General features: G+C 40.3%; 2 protein-coding genes across 2 annotated transcripts; both read left to right on the forward strand.

Moving 5' to 3' along the window:
• The first annotated feature begins 3,864 nt into the window (after positions 1-3,864).
• On the forward strand, positions 3,865-7,828 carry LOC148677200 (extracellular calcium-sensing receptor-like). The gene is made up of 6 exons (XM_088619319.1): positions 3,865-4,073; positions 4,272-4,563; positions 4,925-5,737; positions 5,835-6,062; positions 6,172-6,295; positions 6,534-7,828. Exons 1-6 carry the CDS (start codon positions 3,865-3,867, stop codon positions 7,445-7,447), a joined length of 2,580 nt encoding a protein of 859 aa, XP_088475445.1. The 3' UTR covers positions 7,448-7,828.
• A 2,705-nt stretch (positions 7,829-10,533) lies between these two features.
• Positions 10,534-14,334, forward strand: LOC148677201 (extracellular calcium-sensing receptor-like). Its single transcript, XM_088623132.1, has 7 exons — positions 10,534-10,734; positions 10,992-11,280; positions 11,525-12,023; positions 12,063-12,337; positions 12,430-12,657; positions 12,915-13,038; positions 13,421-14,334. The coding sequence occupies exons 1-7, from the start codon at positions 10,550-10,552 to the stop codon at positions 14,332-14,334; spliced, it is 2,514 nt and encodes an 837-aa protein (XP_088479258.1). The 5' UTR covers positions 10,534-10,549.
• The last annotated feature ends 3,829 nt before the right edge of the window (positions 14,335-18,163 follow it).

Here is an 18,163-nt window from a genome sequence, read left to right on the forward strand (position 1 = left end):
AGTAATGCACAGGGAAACTAGGAACAGGACAGAGCAGGAGCGCCCTCTAGGTGTGGAGGGCTTGACACTACCCCCACCTTCAAGGGTGGCACTTGACACCCAAAAAATAAATGAGCTGCACAGCACTGCGGGGGGGGGGGACCCCATTTAACTGAAAGGAAACCTCTGGGAGTCCATGGCTGAGAGCTTCCCCCTCCTCTGGGGTAAAAACCTTTATTGAGTAGGGGGGGGGGGGCGAGTAGGGTTCGGTGGGAGCGAAACACAAAAAAACAGACAAAACAAGTAAAAAAGCACGCACAACAAAAAATAAGCCCTCGCGGAACAGGGGAACAAACAACACATAAAAATGACTCACAAAAAATAGGGAGACCAGGGGGCATGAAAGCCCAGATGAGAGAGACCAGTGGGCGTGGGAGCTTGGGACAGGGAGACAGCGGGCGTGGGAGCCTGGGCGGACAAAACACGTAAAATAAAAAAGAAATCACACGCAAAAATAAACCCTGACGGAACAGGGGGATCAACAACAAGAACAATACCAGGGAGACAGGGAACCAGAAGCTGGGTAGGCCTGAAAACAGGAAGCCTGGACGGCCAGGAAACCAGAAGCCAGGAAAAAGGACAAGAGAGACCAGGACCAAAAGCCAGGGCGGCCAAAAAAACAAAAGCCAGGACAGAAGAAAAGGGAGACAAGGAAGAAAAGCCAGGGTGGCCAGGAGAACGCCCAGTGCACGCTTGGCATTCTGTCATGGGAGCCGGGGCCTAGCCGTGGAGAGAGTCTGGGAAGATGGGAGGACCCCATGCGTAGTGGCAGGAACGGAGCAAACGCGAGGGTTCAAGGTATGGGGCGGAGTCAGAACGAGACACAAGCCCTCAGGTAGCAGACATGGGGTGACCTGGTGAGGTGGGCCTCTCGACAACTGAACCCAATGGTGAGCCAGGAGGATCGGGAGATATGGAAATATAAAGCCCCAGACAACAAGACACACCGGAAAAACAAGTAAAGCACAGAGAAACTAGGAACAGGACAGAGCAGGAGCGCCCTCTAGGTGTGGAGGGCGTGACAGGTACTTCCTTCGGGGGGATAATCAAGTCTAATTTATCACGTGATGGTCTGATTGTAAAGTCTGGAATTACAGAAATGAAACAAAAGGGGAGCTAATAAGTAAGAGGTGAGTTTTAACCCCTGTTTCTTCAAATTCTGGACAATCTCTGGGATCCACAGATTGGCTTTCCCATGAACTAGGAGCAGTTTTGGATTGAGGTGAAAGGCCACACACTGCCACAGCAATCCCAGGTGCATACAGCTGTCCCTATAAGCCAGTTGAACAGGGATTCATCTGCTAAGGTGAACTAGCTCAAACCAATGTGAAGAGTTTCACCCTCTCAGTGAGACAAACTATTGCACATTTGTCATTGAAACCACCTTCATACACCTCTACCGAAGTGAAATAAAAATGAGTTGCTTTTGTTGCAACTCTGTTGCAGCAACCTTAGCTTTCCAAGCTACTGGCCGGGCTCACACCTGCTTAGCTTCTGTGTGAATTTAATGCAGTTTACCGTAAGAGACTGGGAGATCTGATACATCTGTAATGTTACACTTTGTTGAACCGTATCACGGCATATTTCTAAATATGAATTAATGAAACTATGACCAGGGGAGTGGCACATCATACCACAGAAACACAATGCCTTTAGGAAATATATAAAACATATGTACTATTATTATAGGTTTCAATGATTAATGGATAAAAAAGTAGAAAATAATAAATGCTTCAAATCAAATCAAAGTTTATTTATCAAATGCACAACAATATGGCGTGCAGCAGTAGTTGCTGGCAATGAAATGTCTTTTTCTGCAAGCTCACAAAAATTACAAGAATCACAAAAATCACAAAAATTCACAAAAACACAAACAAACACAAAATTGAGGTTACATTTTTGAAATTGAATAAAACTCAATGTGAGTAGAGCTGTTATGTGTCCATGGTGTATGCAATATATACATGTAGTGCAGTTATGCTGAATATAGTGAGAATTGTGTGTCCATGTAGCCATTACAGGTGATTTGCGTAGGAGCTACAGGTTGGCTATTTAGCAGTCTTATTGCCTGGAGGTAGGAGCTGTTCCGTAGTCTGTCGGACTTGGACCAAATGTTTTGGTACCGTTTACCGGACAGTAGGAGGGAAAATAGTTTGTGACTGGGATGACTGGGGTCCTTGAGAATGGACCTGGCCTTCTTCAGACATCTAGCTGAGTAGATCTCCTGGATGCTTGGTAGCTTCACCACCCTTTGCAATACTTTGAGATCCCGTGCGGAGCAGCTCCCATACCAGGCAGTGATGCAACCAGTCACGATGCTCTCAACAGTGCACCTGTAGAAGTTGGCCTGGATATGTGATGGCATGCCGAACTTCTTTAGCCTGCGGAGAAAGAACAGGCACTGCCGTGCTGTCTTGACCACGGTGTTGGTGTGGTGGGTCCAGGTTAAATCCTCTGAGATGTTAACTCCCAGGAACTTAAAGCTGCTGACCCTCTCCACTGCAGTCTAAGGACAGGACTAAGCACACAGCCTTGGGGGGCTCCAGTGTTTGGAGTCAGGGTAGAGGATATGTTGGTGCCCTACCTCACCACCTGTGGACGTTCCGTCAAGAAGTCCAGGATCCAATTACAGAGGGAGGTGTTCAATCCCAGGTCCTGGAGCTTGATGGTGAGCTTCGAGGGCACTATGGTATTGAATACTGAGCTGTAATCAACAAACAGCTTTCTCACATATGTTCCTTTCTTATCCAGGTATGAGAGGGCAGTATGGAGGGCAGTGGCAATAGCATCTTCAGTTGACCTGTTCTGGCGGTATGCAAATTGCAGTGGGTCTAGGGTGTCAGGCAGTGAGGAGGTGATGTGTGCTTTGACTGACCGCTCGAAGCACTTCATGATAACTGATGTGAGTGCAACAGGGCGGTAGTCATTTAGGCAGCTGACTCTGTATTTTTAGGAACAGGGACAATGGCGGTTTTCTTAAAGCAGGAAGGAACTATAGACTGAGCTTGGTAGAGATTGAATATGTCCAAGAAGACATCTGCCAGCTGGTCTGCATATGCCTTCAGAACGCGGCCAGGGATGGCATCAGGGTCAGGAGCCTTGCGTGGATTGGTCTTTTTAAAAACTTTACACGCTCTGGATATGATCAGTGGGTTTCCGTCTTGGATTTCTGGAATCTTCCTGACTGGATCCGCGTCACCGACCTCAAACGGAGGATAGAATGAATTTAGCTCATCAGGAAGAGAGGCAGACTGTTGTGCGATATAGCTGGGTTGCGTTTTGTAGTCTGTAATGGTGTGTATACCACTCCACATGGTCCGTGTGTTGCAGCCATGATAATATGACTCTAGTTTTACTCTGTAGTTGTATTTAGCTCTTTTGATGGCTTTCCTGAGGTGTATCTGGATTTTTTGTATTTACCCATATCGCCAGAATTGAAAGCAGCTGTCCTAGCTTTCAGCTTAATAATACAAGATTGAAATATGCTGGTTTTAGACATAAGCGCTACCAGCTTTGTAATTGAATGGAGCTGTGTCACAAGTGTCATAATGTAAACACCTACCAATCTTCCCTCACATAATCTCTAAGGTCTTTTGTAAATCTAGTCTGAGCACTTCACACTAGACTCATGCAAATTAATTTGTCATTACTACTTTGGATAATATTTTTGTTATCTTGGAGCAAATTAAATCAAACCTTTGAGAATTCTGAGTCTGAACATCACTCAGTATATCTCCACCCCTGAGAGCTGCTACATAATATATAAACAGCATATTCTGCTATGTACTGTATCACTAATCAGCTGCTGTCCTCAAGACTTGTAGGATGCCACTAAGAGCAGCAGTAGTGATGATGGTTGTTATTGTTTTGACATCAGAGAAACAGTCTATTTGCAGACTTCAAGGTAGATATGTTTTTCCAGATTTATTTAATGAAGGACATATCATGATTGGGGGAGTGTTTGCAATCCACAACAAGGCAGAGGAGGAAGAACTCAAGTTTAAAACCAAACCAGAGTGTGGATCATGCACAAGGTTAGCTAAAGGTTTGTTAGAAAATATATTTGAATTACTTTTGTACAGACATATTAGCATTTACAATAAACAATGAAAAATATCTTATTATTGGTAATACACTTGGCATATATTTAATCTTGTTTTATGGGTGCTAATTGAATCATATGTGTATTACACGTAACTATGTCAATACTGCTCATCATGATTTTTTCCTAGTTTAAACCTGGGAGAATTTCAGTCGGCACAGACAATGATATTTGCCATCGAAGAAATAAATAACAGAACAGATCTTCTTCCTGGTGTATCTTTGGGATACAAAATTTTTGATTCTTGTGACTCCTCACCTTCTGCTGTAAGAGCAGCCTTGACTTTGATGAATGGAAATGAGGAAATTCTCACTGACACCTCCTGCTCCAGACCAGCTGCAGTTCAAGCTATAATAGGAGAGTCTGCCTCATCAACAAGCATTGCAATGTCAGATGTTGTTTCAGCTTTTAATATACCTGTGGTAAGAAAATATTTATTATCATTAATTTATGTAACCATAGCATTTACAATCCATTTCCAATATCAATGTTGCAATCTTTAAAAACATAAAAAAGTAATTGTTTGATGCAATTGTAACAATAACAACAACAACAACAACAACAACAACAACAACAACAACAACAATAATAATAATAATAATAATAATAATAATAATAATAAAGATTCTGTGATATAAAATTAACAATGTGTAATAACAATGTTTAATCTGATTCTGCATAGAATACTCTCGTTTATCCTGGGAATGTAATGAACTACGTTCAAAATATATTATCTTTAAAAATTCTGTATAATTATAAGAGTCCTCTTTTAAATTTTTACAGATCAGTCACTTTGCTACCTGTGCATGTCTGAGCAATCGAAGGAGATTCCCTTCATTCTTCAGAACCATCCCCAGTGACTATTATCAGAGCACAGCCCTGGCTCAGCTTGTGAAGCACTTTGGATGGACCTGGGTTGGGATTATTAGAAGTGACAATGATTATGGCAATAATGGGATGGCTACATTTGTACAGGCTGCTCAGAAAGAGGGCATCTGTATTGCATACTCTGAAGCCATCTATGATACCTATCCCCGAGAGAAATTTCTTAAGACCATAGATGTCATAAAGAAGAGCACTGCTAAAGTTATTGTAGCCTTCCTAGATCAAGGGGACATAACTGTTTTGTTAAAAGAGTTATCCCTTCAGAATGTAACTGGTCACCAATGGATTGGCAGTGAAGCCTGGATTACTGCCAGTAATGTTGCCACTGCAGAAGGTTATAAGCTTCTGAGTGGATCCATTGGATTTGCTGTCATTAAAACCAAAATAGAAGGGCTAAGCAAGTTTTTATTAGATGTTCATCCTTCTCATTTTCTAGGTAACACCCTTTTAAATGAGTTTTGGGAAACTGTATTTAACTGTTCTCTGAATGAAGAAACTACGACAGACAGACTGTCTTGCACAGGGAATGAACATTTAAGTGTATTAAAAAATGGGTATGCAGATGAATCAGGGATGAGAAATTTCAATAATGTATATAAAGCAGTATATGCTGTTGCATATTCCCTTCACAATCTGCTTAAATGTAAGAAAAAAGAAGACAATTTTGTCAATTTCACTTGTACAAAAACAACATACATTGAGCCATGGCAGGTAAAGTAATGCTCACTCTTCATAATGTTGTAATTTGTCAAATATTATATTCCATTCTGAAATTTCATGGTTGTGATATTGCAAACATTTTATACAGGTGCTTGAAAACCTGAAAACCGTAAATTTTACAACCAAAATTGGAGAAAGTGTTGCTTTTGATGACAATGGAGACCCAGTTGCGAGATATGAATTAGTGAACTGGCAGCTTGTTAACAAGAGCACCATCCAGTTTGTGACTGTTGGACACTATGACAGTTCGTTGGCAGCAGATCGCCGGTTCGTCATGGATGACGTTCACATCGTTTGGGCTGGTAGTCAAGAACAGGTAAGTTTGACAAATTTAACTTCCTTATTTTGGTTCTTCTGAATTTGAAATAAAGTGATAAATTCCTTTTAAATTTTGAGCTGAAACTGTTCTGCTCTTTACATTGCAGAAGCCCGCGTCAGTGTGTAGTGAGAGCTGTCCTCCAGGCACTCGAAAGGCAGTTCAGAGAGGAAAGCCTGTGTGTTGCTATGACTGCATACGATGTGCTGAAGGAGAGATCAGCAACACCACAGGTAAATGGGAGACACTAAATCCAGGACTAATTATCACATAGTTGGTGGTGTCATTGAACCAGTTATTAATAGAATGTAATGCTAATATATTTTGCAACAAGTCCAAAACCTCAATTACATAATTCATCACTAAATATTAAGCTCTATGCTTTACGTAAAAAAAAATGCTTAAAAATGAAACTCAAAAGCCACAAATCACAATAAAAATATCTTATGCATCTTTGTGTTTTATTTGCAGATTCTAATGAATGTATCCAGTGTCCTTCCAAATACTGGTCAAATGAGAGAAGAGACAAATGTGTGCTTAAACCAACTGAATTCCTGTCTTTTGGAGAAATCATGGGAATAGTGCTCAGTATATTTTCTTTGGTCGGGACTTGTTTAACCATAGGCATCGCTTTGATCTTCTTTAAATACAAAGATACTCCCATTGTTAAAGCCAATAACTCTGAACTGAGTTTCCTTCTGCTCTTTTCATTGACACTGTGTTTCCTCTGTTCACTTACTTTTATTGGCCAGCCCTCTGACTGGTCCTGTATGTTGCGCCACACAGCATTTGGGATCACATTTGTCCTGTGCATCTCTTGTGTTCTGGGGAAAACAATAGTGGTGTTAATGGCCTTTAGGGCTACACAACCTGGCAGCAACATTATGAAATGGTTTGGGCCCAAACAGCAGCGGTTAAGTGTTCTTTCTTTTACACTTCTCCAGGCTTTAATATGCACTATATGGCTGACTCTTTCTCCTCCTTTTCCAAAGCAAAATATGATATATTATAAAGACAGAATCATTCTGGAGTGTGACCTGGGATCTGCAGGTGCATTCTGGGCTGAGTTAGGGTATATAGGATTCCTCTCTGCCATGTGCTTTGTGCTCGCTTTCCTGGCTCGGAGGCTACCTGATAACTTCAATGAAGCCAAATTCATTACATTCAGCATGCTCATATTCTGTGCTGTCTGGATCACCTTTATCCCAGCTTATATCAGCTCCCCTGGGAAGTTCACAGTAGCTGTGGAAATATTTGCTATTTTGGCTTCTAATTTTGGTTTACTGTTCTGTATATTTGCACCCAAATGTTACATTATTTTACTGAAGCGTGAATTAAACACAAGGAAACATTTACTGGGTCAAATGCCCTCAAAATCACTATAAGTACTATAGGTGAACTGTATAGGAGAAGAATGTTAAATCTCCTCGTGCCTTTATCTGGATATACTGTTAAATTTAATGCTCAATCATTATGTGTGTACTTAATTGTTTTTCAGTATAAATTGAATCTTTAGAAATGACTAAAGCTTTAAAAACATCAAGGTTCCTGCATATTAGAATTGTAAAAGCCTGTTACTGAAGACACAGTGTCTTTATGCTTTTCTCCTCAGAGTGCTGATTAGGTTGCGGGTGCATGTGTCTGTAATTAATAGGCGTAATTTGCTGCTTTGGTTGGTTCTGTGGTTTTCTTCTTTGGTATGATGAAAGTGAATCAAACTCATCATAACACTAATAATCGTGAATAAATATGAAATATTATAGCATTTTTTGTATGTGCCTTCAAACTAATTGTTGAAATATCATCCATTACATGTCCTTGTTTTATACTTGAAATACCTGTACATTTGTTATGTCCGGGCAAGCCAGAGCTCACTGCCCTCAGTTTTCATGATAACTGTCTGCATTTGCAAGGGGAGTCGGACATCTCCCGGTGCCATGAGGATTCATGCAGGCGGGTTGTCCCAATTACCTGCCAGCAGTTAACGGGTAGTCATCCCATAGTCCCATAGGTAGTGTTTAAAACCTGACCTGCCTCCAGTCCAGTGCTCTGTCATTGAGCTTCCTTCTCCACCATAGTAATGCCCATAGCTCATACTACTCACCTAAGAGAAGGGTTACTAGTCTGATTCAGCATGTCTGCTTGTCTAGATTCCAAAATGTGCTACAAACCATCTCCCCACCTGTCACCCGCCCCCAGTTCAGCTCAGAATTATACCAGACTAGTGACATCATGCCGAACCCCAACTCTCGAGCCTTGCTTGGCCACACAGCTACCCAGTCCTGCTCTGTCCTTTTAGTTGCATCAAGTCTCAAGTCTCCTGTTTTTCCTCTTGGATTCACTGGGATCAAGCACTTCGATTCCTCAGCCTGTCCAGCAGGCTTAAGCCACATCATAACAATATAACTCCCAAATACAGTACAGTTTTAAATTCTCTGTTTTCATTTTCTGATAATAGAATTTTCATTATTATTTCACTGTATTTTAATTCAATGTTTTGAGAATTACTTTTAGAATGAAAAACTAGATTACATTTTGACATTACGTGGGTGTGGTCTGACTTGGATTGGCTCGCTCTGCCACTACACTCCCAGATGCACACAGCAGCCCTTGGAAGCCAGGTGGACAGGAATTCATCTCAATAACAGAGAGAAGAGCTCAATAACAATGCAAAAAGTTTCGCCACTTAGTGAGATGAACATATTGCACATCTTGGAAACCACGTAAATACACCTCTAGTGAATTGAAGGAAACACCGTTATGTTCATAGTTATGCATGAGACACAAGGTACAGCCAGCGGTGTGATTGGTCAGAACCCAAGTGCAGGGCATTGGAGAGGGGTGGAGATGCCCAAAGAGAGCCAACTAGCTCGGGATTGGGCTCCACAGACTGGAAGGAGAGTGAAAGGCTTGGAAATTGATTAAGTGGATACTGGCTGAAATTGGACAACAAAGGAAAAACAAGGTGTAAAAAAACAGCCATTGAGCTTCCCAGTGTAGAGGGTCTGGCCTTCAGGCTGGGCAGGAAACTCGGAGCACAGTGGTCCAGTCAGGGGGCCCAGGAGCCAGCTAATTCAAGGCGCATGCCCTTAATGGGGGTCTCCTCCCGAGACCAGACCAGGTGTGTGCTGTCAACTCAGTTTCCAGGGAGGCATCCCTCTGACGGAAGTGCCCGGACGTGGTTGCCGCTGGATACCCAGGGGCCCTTTGGACCAAATCCAGTGGATCTGTCTGCTGTTTACGGGTCCCCAATGTACCCCTCCCCCGGCTACAGCTGGAATCCCCAGGACAGAACAGCCATGAGGAGAGCTCCCAGATGGAGCCCGAGACAACTTGAGTCCGGGATCAATAAGGCTTTGCTAGGACGCTGAAAGGTGACTCAGGCCAAACACAACTCCTGATAGACCAGACTAATAGAGGCATCTGCAGAGATTGGGCCCTGGAATCTTGACCCATCCCCAAACTTTCTGCTTTCCCCAGATGCGGCCAGACAGAACAGTCCCGGTCACAGCTCCCAGAAGGAGCCCAGAGGTTTGGCATCCTGGAAAAAAGAAGGATCTGCTGGGATTTCGGAAGGTGGCCCTAGAAAGAAAGAGAAAAAGGGTCAGAAATGTAAACACTTAGACAGCCCGTGGAAAGCAATGCAGAGAAGGGGAACATTAAGATGAGGCCTTGGGTTCTGGGCAATGTAGGCTGCCTCAAGTTATAGTTGGTCAAATGGCATAGATAAGGGCAGCTGAAGTATGGGGCAGCACTCAGGGCGAGCCACACATTTGAGTTGCTTTTGTTGCAACTCTGCTGCAACTGACTTATGTCTTTATGAATTTAATACAGAGTACTGCAAGAGACAGAAAATCTGTAATGTTATAATTTTTTAAGCATATTATTTTTCTGAATACGAATTAATAAAACTATTAGAAAAGAAGTGGAACACAATTTTCCTACCACAGAAACACAATGTCTTTAGGAGAAATGCAATGCATGCAGTATGTAACTGCTAAAGGTAAATGAATTAAAGAAACCAGTAAATAATAAATACTTATTAATAACAGATTTAGATGTGCTAAAACTCTTAGTTGTAGACATACAGTAAGTGTTACTAGCTTTGTAAATGAATGGAGCTGTGACACAGGTCAGTGTGGTTACAAACTCTGCTAATATTAAAGTGCTGCTTCACATACAGTATCTTAACCACACACCCACATTCCTCACATAATCTCTAAGGTCCCTATTAAGTCTAATATGGAGCCCTTTATAGTAGACATGACACAAATAAATTAAACCACCATTTTACATGTTTTGTATCTTGGAGCAAATTAAAGCATCAAATCTTTGAGAATTCTGCTTAACAGCGTCTGAACCTCACTCAGTTTCTCACCACCCTTGAGAGCTGTTGAGCAATATAAAAGCAGTGTGTTCTGGTAATCTATCACTAATCAGCTGCTGTCCTCATGACGTCTAGGATGCCACTAAGAGCAGCGGTAGTGATGATGGTTGTTGGCGTTTTGACATCAGAGAAACAGAATATTTGTAGACTTCAAGGTACAAGTGTTTTTCCAGACTTCTTTAAAGACGGAGATATTGTGATTGGCGGAGTGTTTGCAATCCACAGCAAGACTGAGGAGACAGAACTCAACTTTAAAACCAAACCAGAGCGTCGAGCATGCAAAAGGTTAGCTAATGTTCTGTTAGAAAATATCTTTACATTGCTTTGATAAAGACGATAGCCTTTAAATAATAATAATAGCTTATTTTTCATAGTATAATGCACTTTTAAATAACCCTCCCCATAGGATTATATCCCTTTTAACAAAGTCAGAAAAACAAAGAATGTAGTTTGCTTTTTAAACAGTACATGCTGTTTCATATTATTATAATTAACGTGCATTAAAATAAACTGTAACAAAGCTCAATATGATTTTGTCCTAGGATAAACTTGGGAGAATTTCAGTCAGCACAAACAATGATCTTTGCCATTGAGGAAATCAACAACAGAACGGATCTTCTTCCCGGTGTGTCTCTGGGATATAGGATTTTTGATTCTTGTGACTCCTCACCTTCTTCTGTAAGAGCAGCTATGGCTCTGATGAACGGATATGAGGAATCTTCTGACACCTCCTGCTCCAGACCAGCTGCAGTTCAAGCTATAATAGGAGAGTCTACATCATCAACAAGCATTGCAATCTCAGAAGTTTTTGCAGCTTTTCATATACCTGTGGTGAGAAATTTTGAAAACGTCTCCTTCACTTTAATTTTTTTTGTAATAGCAATATCAAAATCAATTTCCAATATCAAAGTAGGCATTTTAAAAGGTGAAAAATATCTTAAAATTAATTTTAGATTCTGTAAAATAAAATCAATTTAATGCTCAATGTACAACAGTAAACAACATTTTAACTGTGTTATTTGAGTCATTAATGGAATCTTTTCAGAAATCATGTTCTATTTTTGAACTTTTACAGATCAGTCATTTTGCTACCTGTGCATGTCTGAGCAATAGAAGGAGATTCCCTTCATTCTTCAGAACCATCCCCAGTGACTATTATCAGAGCAGAGCCCTGGCTCAGCTTGTGAAGCACTTTGGATGGACCTGGGTTGGAGCCATTAGAAGTGACAATGATTATGGCAATAATGGGATGGCTACATTTGTACAGGCTGCTCAGAAAGAGGGGATTTGTATTGAATACTCAGAGGCCATTTATGATACCTATCCCCGAGAGAAATTTCTTAAGACCATAGATGTTATAAAGAAGAGCACAGCAAAAGTTATTGTAGCCTTCCTAGATCAAGGAGACATAACTGTTTTGTTAAAAGAATTATCCCTTCAGAATGTAACTGGTCACCAATGGATTGGCAGTGAAGCCTGGATTACTGCCAGTAATATTGCCACTGCAGAAGGTTATAAGCTTCTGAGTGGATCCATTGGATTTGCTGTCATTAAAACCAAAATAGAAGGGCTAAGTGAGTTTTTATTAGATGTTCACCCTAATCATTTTCCAGGTAACACTCTTTTAAATGAGTTTTGGGAAACTGTTTTCAACTGTTCTCTGAATGAAGAAGCAACGACAGACAGACTATCTTGCACAGAGACTGAACACTTAAGTGTATTAAAAAATGGGTACGCAGATGAATCAGGGATGAGAAATTACAATAATGTATATAAAGCAGTATATGCTATTGCATACTCCCTTCACAATCTGCTTAAATGTAAGAAAGAGGAAGACATATTTGCTAATTTCACTTGTGCAAAAACAACATACATTGAACCATGGCAGGTAAAGTAATGCTCACTCTTCCTAATGCAGTAATGTGTATATATTTTCGGAGATTTCATTTTGTGATCATATAAAAATATACATTTTTGCAGGTGCTTGAAAACCTGAAAACTGTAAATTTTACAACCAAAATCGGAGAAAATGTTGCTTTTGATGACAATGGAGATCCAGTTGCGAGATATGAATTAGTGAACTGGCAGCTTGTTAACGAGAGCACTATCCAGTTTGTGACTGTTGGACGCTATGACAGTTCGTTGGCAGCAGATCGCCGGTTCGTCATGGATGACGTTCACATCATTTGGGCTGGTGGTCAAGAGCAGGTAAGCAGTGAAAATAATCAGTTGTGGACTTATGCTAGACATAGGAAGCCAATTGGAGTTTAATGTGACACAATGAGGACAAAAGAGGGAAAGAATGCAGCAAATCAGTTGTATCTACTCTGTCCTATAATACAACTATTTACATTATATGTTCTGACAAAATCTTAATTTCTCTATTTTGGTTCATCTGATTTTGAAATAAAGTAATTCATTCCATTGATTTTTGAGTTGATACTATTCTGCTCTTTACTTTGCAGAAGCCTGAGTCAGTGTGCAGTGAGAGCTGTCTCCCAGGCACTCGAAAGGCAGCTCAGAGAGGAAGGCCTGTGTGTTGCTATGACTGCATACGATGTGCTGAAGGAGAGATCAGCAACACTACAGGTAAAAGGGAAAGATTCCAGGACTGCCTCATCAGCTCCTGTGTTCTTAGTTTCAATGACATCAAATAGAACTAAATACCAATATATTAGCAATATGTAGTTCAGGTGGGTAGCTGCATCAGCATGCGTAGGCTGCAAAGGAACAAGTAATATGTTTATTCCATGCTTAAAAAAAGAAGAAAGAAAACAATGTTTCGGCCGGGGAGCCTTCTTCAGGACATTTAATATGTTAAACAAATTAAAATGCATAATTCATTCATTGAATATATGGCTCTATGCTTCCTGTACTAAACTAATTGCTTTATTTAAAATATTTGTAATTGAATTCAAAAGCAACAAATCAGTATAAAAATATCTTATGCATCTTTGTGTTTTACTTGCAGATTCTAATGAATGTATCCAGTGTCCTTCCAAATACTGGTCTAATGAGAGAAGAGACAAATGTGTACTTAAACCAATTGAATTCCTATCCTTTGGAGAAATCATGGGAATACTACTCAGTATATTTTCTTTGGTTGGGACTTGTTTAACCTTAGTCATTGCTTTGATCTTCTTTAAATATAAAGACACTCCCATTGTCAAAGCCAATAACTCTGAAATGAGTTTCCTTCTGCTCTTTTCATTGACTCTGTGTTTCCTCTGTTCACTTACTTTCATTGGCCAGCCCTCTGACTGGTCCTGTATGTTGCGCCACACAGCATTTGGGATCACATTTGTCCTGTGCATCTCTTGTGTTCTGGGGAAAACAATAGTGGTGTTAATGGCCTTTAGGGCTACACTGCCAGGCAGTAACATTATGAAATGGTTTGGACTCAAACAGCAGCGGTTAAGTGTTCTTTCTTTTACACTTCTCCAGGCTTTAATATGCACTGTATGGCTGATTCTTTCTCCTCCTTTTCCAAAGCAAAATATGAAATATTATAAAGACAGAATTATTCTGGAGTGTGACCTTGGATCTGCAGGTGCATTCTGGGCTGTGTTAGGGTATATAGGATTCCTCTCTGCCATGTGCTTTGTGCTCGCTTTCCTGGCTCGGAAACTGCCTGATAACTTCAATGAAGCCAAATTCATTACATTCAGCATGCTCATATTCTGTGCTGTCTGGATCACCTTTATCCCAGCTTATATCAGCTCTCCTGGAAAGTATACGGTAGCTGTGGAAATATTTGCTATTTTGGCTTCTAATTTTGGTTTACTGTTCTGTATATTTGCACCTAAATGTTACATTGTTTTACTAAAGCGTGAATTAAACACAAGGAAACACATAATGGGCCAAATGCCCTTAAAGTCACAATAAGTGGGCAAGGTGTTTATGTGTACATTCAGCATGCTCAGATTCTGTGCTGTCTGTCATATTAGCTCTTCTGGGAAATTCACAGTGTCTGTGGAAATATTTGCTATTTTGGCTTCTAGCTCCAGTTTACTTTTCTGTATATTTGCACCAAAATGCTACGTTATTGTACTAAATCCTGAATTGAATACAAAAAACACATGATGGGCAGAATGCCAAAGTGACTTTAAAAGATCAAATAGTACACACACTGTATGACACAGAAAAACATTATGATTACAGATGTTTAATGTTTAAATGCTATCAGATGATTACTAATGTTTAAATGCTATCACAGAAGTAAAACTGTTTTTCTACACAGCGTTTCATGTGTCACATCATTTTGGGATTAAAACATATAAACTCATATCCTAGTCTATTATGAAGAAAGATTTTCTAAAAGAGCATGTACTTTGAAGTTTTTTTTAGCAGCTGCAAAAAATACTAATCCATAATATATTACTCATAAATCCTACAATGTGGTCTGAGCAAACCTAGCACAGAAATCATTATATTTAGTCTCCAGTTGATAATTGACCATATTTAGTACAGGTAATAGAAATTTCCAACCAAAAACCATTATATTCTTTCCCATAAAGCTAGACCACCAAAATTACTACTAATACTATAAATAATGATAATAATTGTTCAAAATGATGAGCCAATTTTCACTATCACTGCTTACACACCCTGGCTGCAGCCCTGTGCTTCAGTCTGTCTGTCAGTGGAGATTAACTGTGTGCTGCCTGTGCTCTTTACAGACACTCTGCAGGCCTGCTGTTCCCCCCAGCTCCCCATGACACTCTACAGTCTATTGCTCTTGTTCAGATTCGGGTTCTGGATCTTCATTTCATATTATGTAATATTGATTAACCTAAATTACATTTCACGTCCAATTCTTCTCCCAGTTCTTGTCTAATATTCACTTTTAATTTTTAATTCTGGCCAACTGCCATGTACATTCCATGCTGAATTTTGCAGTAAATGGTGTTTGCATTTCAGTGATTAGTATATAACCTCAATATTAAAGTACTGTATATACAGTATATTCTCTGCAATTATATTTGATTGTTCTTTAAAATACCATGTTTTTATTTTTGATTGTGTTCCAATATGTCATTTTTAAAAATGATTTCCTTGTTTTGGCAATGGATGAGGAAAGATATTACACATAGTGCTGAAAGAGTGGTGGCAACACATGCAAGTAAAGTACAGAACATCTTTTACTGATTCTAAAGTGATGTGGTTGGCACTGAAAAACAATAAAAAAAAAACTTTTTACTTGCATTTTTAACTGGTGGATTAAAACACAAATCTATGGTACTTGCCCCTTTTTTTTCCTGAACCTCGAAATGCTGCTCTCGGTATTGATGATATCTAATATTTTACTTCAGTGGACTATATGTTATGGAAATTATTTATTTGATGTAAATCGTTCACAACAGAAGACAAAAATATGATAGCGCTGCTGCACATAATATCTTAATAAAAATAAAATGTAAAGGTTCATTTGTCCACTTATTTTTTGTTGTACAAAGTAAAATGTAGTGTAAAACGTTTTACACTAACTGATTCGCTCAATATTTTTAAATGAAACTCAAATGTAACAAATCAGTATAAATATATCCTATGCATCTCTCAGGTTCTCAAAAAACAGTTCAGAGAGGAAGGCCTACAGTATGTATTGCTACAGTGTGACTGCATACAATGTGCTGAAGAAGAGATCAGCAACGCCTTAGGTAAATGGTAGAGAATTCCGATCTCCTTACTGTTTGTGTTCTTACATAAAATAGAATAAAATACTAAAATATTCACAATATTTCTTAAAAATGCAATTTAATAATTTATTAATTGAACCTGTGGCAGCATGGTCCCTGTACTACACAATCTGCTTTACCTACAATTAAAAAACAAACAAAAAAAAACAGTATAAAAAGATCCTACCCATTTTTGTGTCTTGTTTACAGATTCTAATGAATGTGTCCAGTGCTCTTTGTAATTATGGGCACATGGGAGAAGTGACAAATGTGTACTTAAAGCATCTTAATTCCTGTAGTTCTGTGAAATCATATATTTTCTTTGGTTGGGACTTGTTTAACCATGGCTTTGATCTTCTTTTAATAGAAGGCCACTCATATTCTTAAAGCCAGTAATTCTGATTTAAGTTTCATCTGCTCTTTTAATTGACACTGCGTTTCCTCTGTTCACTTTCATTGGCCAGCCCTCTGACAGGTCCTGTATGTTGCGCCACACAGCATTTGGGATCTGTGGGGAAAGCAATAGTGCTGTAAATGGCCTTTAGGTCAGCACTGCCAGACAATAACATTACGAAATGGTTTGGGCCCACACGGCAGCAGTTAAATGTTTTTGCTTTAACAACTCTCTTTTGCCAGAGGCCTGCACCCAGACTGACCCCACCCAATTTTCCACCCCAAACCTTGTCTGTGTTACAAAGCGTTTTTCAGGACCCTATGCAGACAGCAGAATTCGGAAGGGAGTGAAACATGGGGAGGAGACGAGGAACTGGGCAGATTGACAAACAGGGGGGCAAGACAAAGTTAAAAACCGGAGTGGGATCCGGTGAAGGGTCTGGGAGAAAAAAGGGTTACAGGACCAGGTGCTCCAAGTCCCGGACTCGGCTGGGTCAGGACGCCGATAGGAGGCTATGCCCTCAAGCTGCGGGCATAGGGCGACTTGGTGGTAGGTGGGCCTCCGGGCGTCCGTGTTCCAATGCTGAGCCTGGAATAGACTTAGCGTCTGGCTTTTGAAGGTGAGCTAGATAGGAGGCAGGTGCACAAAGTCAAGTACAATGTGAAAGAGCTGGACCGCCCTTAAGGGGGAGGGATTACAGTCGTGACAGTCTTGCCAGGGTGAGGGCCCCTCTACTGCACTCCTGCTCTCAGGACTTCCATTCACTCATCACTTCACATAAGTCACAGCTTCTGGAGCAGCTCTCTCGCCTGCTCAGTCTCACCGTCTTTACACTAACACTCACAGGTGCAGTTTCTGGCACATGTTCCCATGCCCAGACCCCGGAGTCTTCTCACATGCCCGAGTCAGCGGTGCCCTGACACTGTCAGCACTGCATGCCTACCACCAGAGGTCAGCAGCCAGATTGACCCTTTTCTCCACCTGATACCTCGTTTGGCTAGATGGAGGACCCCACTAGCACACCTGCCCTCTGGTGCACACACTAACTCAGATTTAGCTCACTAGTTCTCACAAAACTTAGAAAAAGTGATGGTGTGAAAATGTGATTTCCAAAATGAAAATAAACAGTTAGGTAGTACTCCGTTTACAAGGGGAGACTATACAGTTCAAAAACAAGTATTATTAATGTATTATTACCATATTAATTTATTTAGCTGATACATTTAACCAGTTCAGTTTGCACTCATATAAATATTTAACAGTAAAACAGTGAGATAGTGATAAGATTTAGAAACAATAAGTAGAGAGATTAAAGGAAGATTACTTACTGTATATAAAAAATGAATTTTGTTCTAGGTATCCTGGGGCAAATCTAAAATGTTCAAACCTTTGAGAATTTCTATTTAACAGTGTATGAACTTCACTCTCACTCTTCCTCCCCTGAGTCCTCCTGTGCACCCTATAAACAACCTCATGTGTCAGGTTGTTTCCGATCAGAACGAGACTTCCTCATGCAGTCCAGGATGTTTTTGCAGACAGCAGTGTTGATGATGGTTGTTTCTGTTTTGATATTGGCAGAACAGCCTGTTTGCAGGATTCAGGGAAGAGCAGCTTTTCCAGACTTATCTAGAGACGGAGATATCCT

Source organism: Lepisosteus platostomus, chromosome 2 (genome assembly GCF_059453375.1).
Source record: "Lepisosteus platostomus isolate fLepPlt1 chromosome 2, fLepPlt1.hap1, whole genome shotgun sequence".
NCBI lineage: Eukaryota > Metazoa > Chordata > Actinopteri > Semionotiformes > Lepisosteidae > Lepisosteus > Lepisosteus platostomus.

What these genes read in the sequence shown, in the direction of transcription:
- LOC148677200 (XM_088619319.1), top strand. Translation starts at nt 3,865, where the DNA reads ATGCCACTAAGAGCAGCAGTAGTGATGATGGTTGTTATTGTTTTGACA. An exon ending in GAGTGTGGATCATGCACAAG is followed by an intron (nt 4,074 to 4,271) that starts GTTAGCTAAAGG and finishes ATTTTTTCCTAG; the next exon opens with TTTAAACCTGGGAGAATTTC. An exon ending in CAGCTTTTAATATACCTGTG is followed by an intron (nt 4,564 to 4,924) that starts GTAAGAAAATAT and finishes AAATTTTTACAG; the next exon opens with ATCAGTCACTTTGCTACCTG.
- LOC148677201 (XM_088623132.1), top strand. Translation starts at nt 10,550, where the DNA reads ATGATGGTTGTTGGCGTTTTGACATCAGAGAAACAGAATATTTGTAGA. An exon ending in CAGCTTTTCATATACCTGTG is followed by an intron (nt 11,281 to 11,524) that starts GTGAGAAATTTT and finishes GAACTTTTACAG; the next exon opens with ATCAGTCATTTTGCTACCTG. An exon ending in AACCAAAATAGAAGGGCTAA is followed by an intron (nt 12,024 to 12,062) that starts GTGAGTTTTTAT and finishes ATCATTTTCCAG; the next exon opens with GTAACACTCTTTTAAATGAG.